The sequence below is a fragment of the Cherax quadricarinatus genome, chromosome 58, assembly GCF_038502225.1.
Source record: "Cherax quadricarinatus isolate ZL_2023a chromosome 58, ASM3850222v1, whole genome shotgun sequence".
Lineage (NCBI taxonomy): Eukaryota > Metazoa > Arthropoda > Malacostraca > Decapoda > Parastacidae > Cherax > Cherax quadricarinatus.
The window spans coordinates 4,675,413-4,688,071 of NC_091349.1; the positions used below are offsets into that span (position 1 = coordinate 4,675,413).

The following is a 12,659-nucleotide window of genomic DNA, read 5'->3' on the forward strand; positions in this document are numbered from 1 at the left end:
TTGAGTGTATGATCTGAAACATAGTTCGTGAATGTATCAACAGCTATAGTTCAGGCTAGTGATGTTTGGCCTCTCAACAGCAAAATGGTCACCGTGTGGATGAAGGAATTGAAGCAGAGAACTATCAGGGCTACGGCGAGAAGCAGGGCCAGCAACTACACCAGCAGGAACAGCAGCAACACCAGGAGACCTCTTTTAACCAGCAGGTGGGTTTAAATAAGCAAAAATAAAGCCCGTATCCAAGGCCAATGTTTCATCCTAACGCAATCATTGGTTTCCCACGTAAATGTTAAAGTTAATTTCTCTACATACAGTATTTAGATTAGGTTTGGTTAGGTTAGATTGTCGTTTAATAACCAGATCAAACCAATTACAACATACAATAATGCCAGTAAATGTAAAAATGAATAAGGGCGAGACTGTTGTAAAACACCAACAGAAAACAGATCCACAGAGAAGGTAATCGTTGTAGACAAGACACGTCGTAGAACAAATTTAATGGGACAACGTTACGCTGTGTAGAGCTTTATTAACGTTGTGCCAATAAGACCTTGCTCTATAACGTGTGGTTTCTTCACTGTCGCCCACAGAACGCCATTCAGGTCCAGTGTATCGATGGAGTTAATGTACCTAACCTATGCAAGAATTTAAGGTATATTTCACTTTTTTTTCAGTTGGGGCAATTTTCAGATGATTCCTTAAAAGTATTGAGGCGTTTTAAGTGTTTTTTTTTATATAACGTTCTTAAAGCTGGAGCACTGAACAAGATCACACGTCCTATTCGTTAAATATTCTACAGGACCCGACGGAGGTGATGAAGGAGGCGGTAGTAGCAGAGGTAACTGATGAAGCAGCAGTACCTGGAGCCACTCTACGACAATATCTTCTCTCCATCGTCTATATGCCGAGGGTGAGTCCTCTAGCATGAGGTAGTTCTGTGCTCAGCTGGAATGGATCTAGGATGAGCCCTACAGATTCTAGAGGGGCCCTACTGACCTATTATGGACTTAGGATAGGTCGTTTACAATCTGGAGGGATTCTATTGGTCTAGAATCTAGAGTTGGTCTTGTAGGAGCTGGGGCTGGATCTATTAATCTAGAATTGACTTCGGGCAGTTGATAAGACGATGATTAGTTTGTATTCAAAACTTCCATTGAAGGTTAGGTTACACAAAAACTTACAGTATGTTAAAATTAACTATATTTAATTATTTTAGCCATTTTCTTAATCAGTATATGTTAAAAAGCTCGTGATGTCATTTTTAAACACAATGGAAATTAAAAAAAAAAACTTGAAAATCATGCGCTCAGAGATTTTTTTTTAGAGTTGAATCGTTTTTTCTCCCCAAAAGACAACAGATATGGTCAAATTATTAGTTCGATTTATTATTTCTTACAGGTGTTAAAAAAGCCGATTGAAGACTAGAACATGGGTAAAAAATCTTATGATTTTCTCAAATTATCCATAATCATTTTAATTTTCTTATTTTCTCTTCGTGTAGTCGATAGGCATTAAACCTAATAAACCAATGAAGCAACGATCCTGGAAGGAAAAAATACACAACGAAAATATTCAATTTAAAATCGAGTTGGTGCAATTTTGTGGAAGAAATTAAAATTTTGAAAAAATTATAGGGATAGGGATTTGATTGGTAGGACGAGGCTCACTCACCCTAGTCACGGTTCAAATTATTTAGTTAATAAGAGATAATATATTAGCCTATCTAGTTCATCCTAGCTGGTATGTTGTACACTAATTTTTCTCTCTCATACACACACGAGTTTTTTTTTTTACAGGGTTAGACCAAGAGTTCCTGCCTTCACTTATAAGCTAAGAGCTCCTACTTAGCTCATTTAAAAACCTTAACAAGCATTAACTTTGTTAAATCTTCATTGTTATCAAACAAAAATCTATATGTACGTATTTATAATCCTTTGAAACCAAAAATAATGTTCTTTTTCTTCGGCTGATGCGTGACGCCCCAGTCACTACGAGTACTGTGCCTCACTAACCTCTTCTGCTGGATGTCACTCGTCTGTTACTCTCTCTACTTCACTGACTTCGTGGGTGAGGCTGTCTTCGGTGGAAACCCAGGGGTGAGTCAAGTCTAAATCTAAATTAAGGGGAGAGTCAGGGATGTGTTCCTTGTAAATCTAAATTAAAAGGAAGACCCAGGGTGAATAAATTCTAAATTAAAGGTAGACTCAGGGATGTGTGCCTTATAAATCTAAATTAAGGAAGACTTAGGGATGAGTAACTTCTAAATTTAAATAAGGAAGACTAAAGGATGACTACCTTCTGAATCTAAATTAAGGAAGACTTAAGGATTAGTACCTTCTAAATCTAAATTAAGGAAGACTTAATGATTAGCACCTTCTAAATCTAAATTAAGCAACGCTGTATAGCCCTTGTGGTTTAGCGCTTCTTTTTTATAATAATAATAATAAATCTAAATTAAGGAAGACTTGGTCACCATTTGGAAAAGACCCGGGCCGGGACAAGACCGGCGAACCTGCTACATACGAGGAAGACTGAGACAAGTAAACTAAAAGGTACAAGATTTGGGTTCCTTTTAACTAAATTTAAAGAGTAACGGGATTGAGTGCTCTAAATCAAAATTAATCATGGTCTGGTGACGAGTACCTTCTAAATCAGTATTTTCAGTTGTCGCGTCGATCTGTCGGTGAATGTGTTCTTGTTCCAAGGCATTGGAGCTAATCTTCCTCTTACTCTTCCTTTTCCTCTTCGTCATTTCCTTCTTATATTTCAAGCCTGATTGTCTCCCCTTTTCTTTTAGCATTTTTTTTTTTTAAGATATTTTTTACGTGCGTTGTCTTAAAATTCTGTAGAGCCTTTCTGTCTATTAGTATTTCTGTAATGAATGTTTCTGTCTATTAGTATTTCTGTAATGAATGTTTCTGTCTATTAGTATTTCTGTAATGAATGTTTCTGTCTATTAGTATTTCTGTAATGAATGTTTCTGTCTATTAGTATTTCTATAATGATGTTTCTGTCTATTAGTATTTCTGTAATGAATGTTTCTGTCTATTAGTATTTCTGTAATGAATGTTTCTGTCTATTAGTATTTCTGTAATGAATGTTTCTGTCTATTAGTATTTCTATAATGATGTTTCTGTCTATTAGTATTTCTGTAATGAATGTTTCTGTCTATTAGTATTTCTGTAATGAATGTTTCTGTCTATTAGTATTTCTGTAATGAATGTTTCTGTCTATTAGTATTTCTGTAATGAATGTTTCTGTCTATTAGTATTTCTGTAATGAATGTTTCTGTATTAGTATTTCTGTAATGAATGTTTCTGTCTATTAGTATTTCTGTAATGAATGTTTCTGTCTATTAGATTTCTGTAATGAATTTTTCTGGCTATTAAGCTTTCTATAACGAATATTTACCTATTGTGGTCTCTGCAACGGGTGTTTCTGTGTAATATGTAGTGTTTAAAGTATATTGCTCACCAACTGGCGGTTCATCTCATGATTGTTACTGACTAACTGGTGGTTCATCTGGAGGTTACCTGGAGGTTATTCCGGGGATCAACGCCCCCGCGGCCCGGTCCATGACCAGGCCTCCCGATGGATCAGGGCCTGATCAACTAGGCTGTTACTGCTGGCCGCACGCAGTCCAACGTACGAGCCACAGCCCGGCTGATCCGGCACTGACTTTAGGTATCTGTCCAGCTCTCTCTTGAAGGCAGCCAGGGGTTTATTGGCAATTCCCCTAATGCTTGATGGGAGGCTGTTGAACAGTTTTGGGCCCCGGACACTTATGGTGTTTTCCCTTAGTGTACCAGTGGCGCCCCTACTTTTTATTGGGGGCATTTTGCATCGCCTGCCCAGTCTTTTACTTTCGTAGGGAGTGATTTCTGTGTGCAGATTTGGGACCATTCCTTCCAAGATTTTCCAAGTGTAGATTATGATATATCTCTCCCTCCTGCGTTCCAACGAGTACAAGTCAAGTGCTTCCAAGCGTTCCCAGTAGTTAAGGTGCTTGACAGAACTTATACGTGCAGTAAAGGATCTCTGTACACTCTCTAGATCTGCGATTTCACCTGCTTTGAATGGAGATGTTAATGTACAGCAGTATTCCAGCCTAGAGAGAACAAGTGATTTGAAAAGGATCATCATTGGCTTGGCATCTCTCGTTTTGAAAGTTCTCATTATCCATCCTATCATTTTCTTTGCACGTGCGATCGTGGTGCTGTTGTGATCCTTGAAAGTGAGATCGTCAGACATTACCCCCAGGTCCCTTACATTATTTTTCCGCTCTATTGTATGGCCGGAGTCAGTAGTATACTCTGTTCTAGTTATTATCTCCTCCAGTTTTCCATAACGGAGTAGTTGGAATTTGTCCTCATTGAACATCATATTGTTTACCGTTACCCACTGGAAAACTGTTTATATCTTGGAGGTTAACCGCGTCCTCAGCAGATGACAGCCTCATGCAGATCCTAGTATCATCCGCAAAGGATGATACGGTGCTGTGGTGTATATCTCTGTCTATGTCTGATATGAGGATAAGGAATAAGATGGGGGCGAGTACTGTGCCTTGTGGAACAGAGCTCTTCACTATGGCAGCCTCCGATTTAACTCTGTTGACCACTACTCTTTGTGTTCGATTTGTTAGGAAGTTGAAGATCCATCTCCTCACTTTCCCAGTTATTCCTTTAGCACGTATTTTATGGGCTATTACGCCATGATCGCATTTGTCAAATGCTTTTGCAAAGTCTGTGTATATTACATCTGCATTCTGATTTTCTACCAGTGCATCCAAGGCCATGTCATAGTGATCCAGTAGTTGTGAGAGGCAGGAGCGACCTGCCCTGAACCCATGTTGCCCTGGATTGTGCAGATTTTGGGAATCCAGGTGATTTGCAATCCTGCTTCTTAGCACTCTTTCAAAGATTTTTATGATGTGGGACGTCAGAGCTATTGGTCTATAGTTTTTAGCTAATGCTTTGCTGCCACCTTTATGGAGTGGGGCTATATCCGTTGTTTTAAGTGACTGGAATTTCACCCATGTCCAAGCTCCTCCTCCATAGTGTACTTAGGGCACGCGAGAGGGGTTTCTTGCAGTTCTTAATGAAAACAGAGTTCCACGAGTCTGGGCCCGGGGCTGAGTGCATAGGCATGTTGTCAATGGCTTTTTCGAAATCTATCGGAGTTAGGGTAATGTCAGAAATCTGGCATACATTTATGGAGTTTTGAGGCTCATTCATGAAGAAATCATTTGGGTCGTCGATCCTCAGACCTATTAGTGGTTCACTAAACACAGAGTCGTACTGGGATTTCAATGTTTCACTCATTTCCTTGTTGTCATCTGTGTAAGTCCCATCCTGTCTGAGTAAGGGCCCGATACTAGATGTGGTATTTGCCTTGTTTTTGGCATATGAAAAGAAATATTTTGAATTTCTTTCAATTTCACTAATAGCTTTAAGCTCCTCCTGCCTCTCCTGGTTCCCGTAAGAGTCATTTAGCTTAAGTTCGATAGTTTCCACTTCCCTGGTCAGCGCCTCCTTTCGTGTATTAGATGTTCTAGCACTCCTGAGGAGCTCAGTGACTCTTCGTCGTCTTCTGTAGAGGGAGTGTCTTTTTCTCTCCAGTTTACTCCTGCTCTTCTTCTTTCTTAGGGGAATATGCCTAGAACATGCTTCAGCTACCAGGAAGTTGATCCTTTCAAGGCACTGGTTTGGATCCATGTCATTTAAGACATCTTCCCAACATGTTTCGTTTAGGACATGGTTTACCTGGTCCCAGTTGATGTTCTTGTTGTTGAAGTTGTATTTTGTGAAGACACCTTCACAGGTACATGCATTCTGCTGATCAGGACCCCTATGCATGTACGTCTGGACTTCGATTAGGTTGTGATCGGAATTAGTTGTTTTTGATATTCTTATGTCTCTTATCAGGTCCTCATTATTTGTGAAGATAAGGTCAAGTGTGTTTTCTAGTCTTGTTGGCTCCACTATCTGCTGGCTTAAGGTGTGTTTTTCGCAGAGACTTAGTAGCTCATGTGTGTGTGACCTTTCGTCTCATGATTGTTGCTGACTAACCTGTGGTTCATCTCATGATTGTTGCTGACTAACTGGTGGTTCATTTCATGATTGTTGCTGACTAACTGGTGGTTCATCTCAGGCTGCTGACGGTACACAGGAGAAAGAGCTCTATGAGGAAGGTGTTCGCTTCGGTTGCTGGGGTATGGCGCTCTACTCCCTCTCCTGCTCCGTGTATTCCTTCTTGATTGAGGGACTCGTCAAGAGGTTTAGGTACGTACTTACACATGTGTTGTCCACACAGTTGGTGTTTTTGAAGTGACACTTAGTAAAGGACTTTTGCTACACTTGTGTTGTTTACGAAGTTGTATTTTTAAAGTGACACTTGGCAAAGGGTTTTTTCTACACGTGTGATGTCCACTTAGGTGGTGCTTTTGAAGTGACACTTAGTATAGGGTTGAAAAACTTTATTGCAAGAGTTTTTCCTCCAAAAAATTGGCTTTTTATCACCCACAGAGTTTTAGAATGATGTTCATGGCTGTGTATATGACTGTATTGGACCCTTACAGGGTTTCTGCTGTTGTTAGTCCTCTATATGTGCGTCGTTAGCTGGTGTATATTTGGGCGGGGATGGTGTACATGAATGTGTTGAATCCTCATGTATGTGTTTATGTGCGCCAGAGCCAAGCCTGTGTACGTCTGCGGGCAGCTGGTGTACAGCATTGGGATGGTGTTCATGGCCGCCCTCAGACACCCTGTCGCTGTCATCATGTTCTCCTGCTGTGCTGGAGTCATGTACTCGACGTTGTTCACCATGCCGTACCTACTGGTGGCGCATTACCACGCCTCGGAGACGGTACGTACCTCACTCTACGTCATGCTGGATCACTCACGTACCCCTGGCGTCAGTACCCTTCAAGAGGGGTAACTTCAATTAATAAAGAGCCCGGCAAATATAAAGTTAAATGCCTTTTGTGTTTTATGTTATGTAAGGTCTCGATCATTGAGTAAGATGTGCAGTTGAAACTTATATTTTGGGCCTTTGGAGACGAAACTTGCATATATTTTTTCTAACCCCCGAAAAAGTAACCCAACCTGACCTAGCCTAGAATTTAACTCCAAATATAGATGCGAATTAGGCTAGGTTGGCTTGTTTTATAGCTCCTCAAGGGCATCATAACTCTCCTCTTGAAAGGTAATCACGTATGCCAAACAGATAGGAGAACCCTTTATTCTGAGAGGAGAAATTTTCATCTTGTTTATCAATGTTAATTGTAGTATTAATTAGTTATATTAGAAGTCTTGGATTATTGTACATATATCCTAGCAACATTTTTATCAGTACTTTTAGAAAAAAATATGCAGTAGTAAGCTTTTGCTGGTATATCCTTATTCTAATAATTTTTTTCAATTAAATTTTCTAGATTAAGTAACTAGTTATTATGCCCTTTTGATCAAGAATTTTTTTTCACGATGCTAGTAAATAGATTTTTTGTTTCACTTTATATTATATAGATATCAGTATCAAGCCAGTAGCTCATTGCATTGTACTCAAGACATCTTTACACAGACTCATTAGTCAGTACACTTCCAAACAACAACACAACATAAAAGTACATGTAATAACAATACGTCTCCCCATAAGGATATATATATATATTTTAAAGTATTTTTAGCAAGTGATGAACAGGTGACACAGCCTTAATGACCCTCTTATAGTCAATAGGTTTTAAACCCAGTTAAGCAATCAGCCTGTGTCACGAAGCCAGTTACACCAGTCTACCAACACCCAGGGACTTATTTATCTCTAGTTGAAAATGAGTAGTTGATTTAAAGGGATTTTCCCATACGTCTGTCTCACCATGCACCTACTACGTCTCACCATGCACCTACTACGTCTCACCATGCACCTACTACGTCTCACCATGCACCTACTACGTCTCACCATGTACCTACTACGTCTCACCATGCACATACTACGTCTCACCATGCACCTACTACGTCTCACCATGCACCTACTACGTCTCACCATGCACCTACTACGTCTCACCATGCACCTACTACGTCTCACCATGCACATACTACGTCTCACCATGCACCTACTACGTCTCACCATGCACCTACTACGTCTCACCATGCACCTACTACGTCTCACCATGCACCTATACGTCTCACCATGCACCTACTACGTCTCACCATGCACATACTACGTCTCACCATGCACATACTACGTCTCACCATGCACCTACTACGTCTCACCATGCACCTACTACGTCTCACCATGCACATACTACGTCTCACCATGCATATACTACGTCTCACCATGCACATACTACGTCTCACCATGCACCTACTACGTCTCACCATGCACATACTACGTCTCACCATGCACATACTACGTCTCACCATGCACATACTACGTCTCACCATGCACCTACTACGTCTCACCATGCACCCACTACGTCTCACCATGCACATACTACGTCTCACCATGCACATACTACGTCTCACCATGCACATACTACGTCTCACCATGCACATACTACGTCTCACCATGCACCTACTACGTCTCACCATGCACATACTACGTCTCACCATGCACATACTACGTCTCACCATGCACATACTACGTCTCACCATGCACCTACTACGTCTCACCATGCACATACTACGTCTCACCATGCACATACTACGTCTCACCATGCACCTACTACGTCTCACCATGCACATACTACGTCTCACCATGCACATACTACGTCTCACCACACATACGTCTCACTCCTGGGTTATTAATCCAGTAACGTGTTCTTTGCACCATTTATCATTCAAGGTTCTTGCAGTGTTTTGTGTCCTTTCTGCGTTTTTTAAATGTAAGAAACAACTTGGATTCTTTCTTTTATTCTGAGGAAAAATAATACTTGTACGAAGTTACCTTTTAGTTCCAGATCACATAGGTCTATACTATGGCCCATTTGTCACTTTAGCTAAACCTTTTAGTTTCAGGTCGTTAGGTCTAACAGTTCCAGATCACGTTAGTTAAACTTTATAGTTCCAGGTCACGTTAGTTAAACTTTATAGTTCCAGGTCACGTTAGTTAAACTTTATAGTTCCAGGTCACGTTAGTTAAACTATAGTTCCAGGTGACGTTAGTTAAACTATAGTTCCAGGTCACGTTAGTTAAACTATAGTTCCAGGTCACGTTAGTTAAACTATAGTTCCAGGTGACGTTAGTTAAACTTTATAGTTCCAGGTCACGTTAGTTAAACTTTATGGTTCCAGGTCACGTTAGATTAGTAGACCTTTTAGGTTACGGTAACGTTACATTAGACCTTTTAGCTCCAAGTTAAGTTCCATGTCTCGTACTCTCATAATAGGCCTCATCTGTACCATGTCACGTGACCTTCGACCTTTTAGCAGATGAGCCACTTATTCTTAGACAATATAAAACACCCCAACATTTAGTCCCCCTCCCCCCCAAAAATGGTCTTTTTAGTTTTAATCAACATCATTTAACAGATTCTTACATCCGGCCAGTGTTAGTGCTTTTTTTTAGATGCCTTTTTTCTTAGAAGCGGCCGCCTTCATCTTGTCTCCCATAGATTGAGTGTGAAGATGTTTGGCTGGTCACCAAGATCCGGCAGCTGTGGGCACGCTGCTGTGGTGAAGCGGTGAGTTGGGAGGAGGCACAGTGCCAACACGAGGGATAGTGAGACAGTGCCAACACGGGGGATAGTGAGGCAGTGCCAACACGGGGGATAGTGAGACAGTGCCAACACGGGGGATAGTGAGACATTGCCAAAACGGGGAATAGTGAGACAATGCCAACACGGGGGATAGCGAGACAGTGCCAACACGGGAAATGTGAGGAACAGTTCCAACACGAGGGGTAGTGAGACAGTCCCAACACGAAAATGTGAGGCACAGTGCCAACACAGGAGATTGTGAAACACAGTTCCAACACAGAAGACTGGAAAGCACACTGCCAGTACAGAGATTGCGAGACACAGTGCCAACAGGGGAATTGTGAAGTATAGTTTCAGCACATGAGTTTGTGAAACGCAGTGCCAACACGGGATTGGGAGGCATATTACCTACATAGGGGATTAAGAGTGCCAACACATGAACAACACAGGTTGCAGAGCAAGCTTTCATTGTGACAACGATTCACTCTCTGTAGAGCTCTGTCAGATCAACAGAGTTTTCGTAAGCAACAATAAACTCAATTAATAAAGCTTGCTCTGCTCTGTGTGTATTTTTATTACCTATAGCAAGGTGGGGGCCTAATGGTAATGGGGAGGAGAGCGATGAGGGAAGGGAAGCGGACCACTGCGAGAGGGATACGAGACATGGGGGAAATCAGAAATGTGAGATAATAGAAATGGGGAAAGGATTGGAAGGTTAGTTGGTACAAGAGAAAAGTGAGAATTAGTGTAGATGTATGATTGTAAAGGGAGAGGAGATTGATACTGTGAGAATCTTTTGGCCTTCTCTACTCTTCTCGCCTAGTTGTGATTTGACAATGGTACAGGACGCACCGATATGTCATAATCAGGTACCTTGTCTCTGCGTTTTTTTTTTTTAGTGAAAGGAAAAAGAGTGTATCTGCATTTTTTGTAATAAAATTATTACTTGAGTAATAGGGAGAAGAGACAGCGAGATGATAGGTGAAAAAGATACATGAAACAGCGTAAGCTTTAATTAAAACAACGTTTTGCTTAAGCCTCGAGCAAAACGCTAAAAAAACATCTTCCGATGTTTCATGTGTCTTTGTCATCTACATGAGTGATTATGTGTGTTAAAATTGTCCTTGAGTAAGGCACATGTACAGCAGTTTGATATTACTATGACTCAAGAGGAAACGAGTCACTTCGTCTGCCATTTTTTGGGTTATACGAGGTAATGTATACATTTGTTACTATGCAATAAGATCACAATAAGCAGGTGATATCACAATAATGAAATTCCAAGCACTTTCGTGATTTCTCACATTATGAAGGACTTGCGATAATGGGAGAAATCACGAGAGCGCTTGGACTTTCACAATTTTTCAGAGTGGTTGTTTTGCATATGTTACTATGTATGATAATTGTATTTATGTATATCTATACCTGATATACTTAGGTATCTTTATATCTGAGGCGTTTCGTCTACGTAACTGTTGCGCATGCATCTTACTCAGCAATATGTCTGTATTATATACCATTATTATAATAATAAATCGCCCTCCATTATCATTTAACTGAATGAACGTATATACGCGTGTCAGACGCCTTATTAAAATAATTTGAAATATAAACTATCCCCCAACAGTTCAAGGCTGAGATTGAGGAAGCATCAGGGACCCAGGCTAGCGACGGTCCTGAGCAGCAGGTGCGTGGCTTGGGTACTGACGTGGCCATCGTCTCGTCCATGGTGTTCCTGGCGCAGTTCATCCTCTCGTCGTGCATGGGTTCCATCATCTCCGCCGTGGGCTCCACCACCGCCGTCGTCTGCGCCGCCAGCTTCCTGGCCGCCTGTGGTGCAGTCACCGCTACACAAGTCGTCTATCTTGATCTCTAAGCCGTTTTCTCTAGTTCTAGAGTCAGTGTAATAGAAAATGAAATTCTTGGACTCTTCAGTAGGTAACTAATTCATTGGATAACTAACTCATTGTTTACCTCAATAAATAAGCAACTCAGTGAGTAAGAACTCATTGAGATAAGTTAACTCACTGGGTAAGCAATTCAATGGGCAACTAACTCATTGGGTAACAAACTCGATAAGTAACAAACTCAGTGGTTAACAAATTCAATGGGTAACTAAATGGGCAACTTAACACGATGGTTACTAATTCATTGGGTTAGTTGAGCGAGACAGTTATTAGCAGTAGCTTGGCTTGTCTGTACGAAGATGAATTAGTCTTCAAATTCCTCAGTTGGTTTGTAGATATAAAGGAAAAAAGACGAACCGTATGTATATATATATATATATACATATATATATATATATATATATATATATATATATATATATATATATATATATATATATATATATATATATATATATATATATATATATATGTATATATGTATATATATATATATATATATATATATATATATATATATATATATATATATATATATATAATTTATTGTATAAATGCATGAATGTAAGTGATTTATTGTATAAATTGATAAACTAAAGTAATTTATTGTATAAATGGATAAATTTAAGAAATTTATTGTATATGTGATTGATTGGTTAATAGCGTTTTTCAAGCCTATCGACTACACAAGGGTTATTAAGATTGCATTCACCTGTTCACTACCATATATCCTGTGTGATGTATGAATGGATAAATTGAAATATAACAAGTTACTTTGCCAGGACCAAGGAGCCATTAACTCATTCTTTTTCGAGTCACCAGTCTCGGTGGGAGACGGCCGGTATGTTAATAAAAAATCAAGAGGGAGCTGGACAGGCACCTTAAGTCATTACCTGATCATCCAGGCTGTGGTTCGTATGTCGATTTGTGTGCGGCCAGCAGTACCTGGAGTTTACCTGGAGAGAGTTTCGGGGGTCAACGCCCCCGCGGCCCGGTCTGTGACCAGGCCTCCTGGTGGATCAGCGCCTGATCAACCAGGCTGTTGCTGCTGGCTGCACGCA

The 12,659-nt window shown here is 40.3% G+C and overlaps 1 protein-coding gene across 4 annotated transcripts in view; it reads left to right on the forward strand.

Moving 5' to 3' along the window:
• The window catches only part of lovit (loss of visual transmission), a 141,074-nt gene extending 129,121 nt beyond the window's left edge, over positions 1-11,953 (forward strand). For 3 of the 4 annotated variants that reach the window (XM_053790216.2, XM_070097554.1, XM_053790217.2), the window contains exons 10-16: positions 81-206; positions 800-910; positions 1,986-2,096; positions 6,151-6,281; positions 6,690-6,864; positions 9,608-9,676; positions 11,319-11,953. In XM_053790216.2, the coding sequence (XP_053646191.2) occupies positions 81-206; positions 800-910; positions 1,986-2,096; positions 6,151-6,281; positions 6,690-6,864; positions 9,608-9,676; positions 11,319-11,567 (972 nt within the window). In that variant the 3' untranslated portion in view covers positions 11,568-11,953. The remainder of the gene's footprint in view (positions 1-80; positions 207-799; positions 911-1,985; positions 2,097-6,150; positions 6,282-6,689; positions 6,865-9,607; positions 9,677-11,318) is intronic. The other variant, XM_070097555.1, reaches the window with a different exon arrangement.
• Positions 11,954-12,659: the final 706 nt, after the last annotated feature.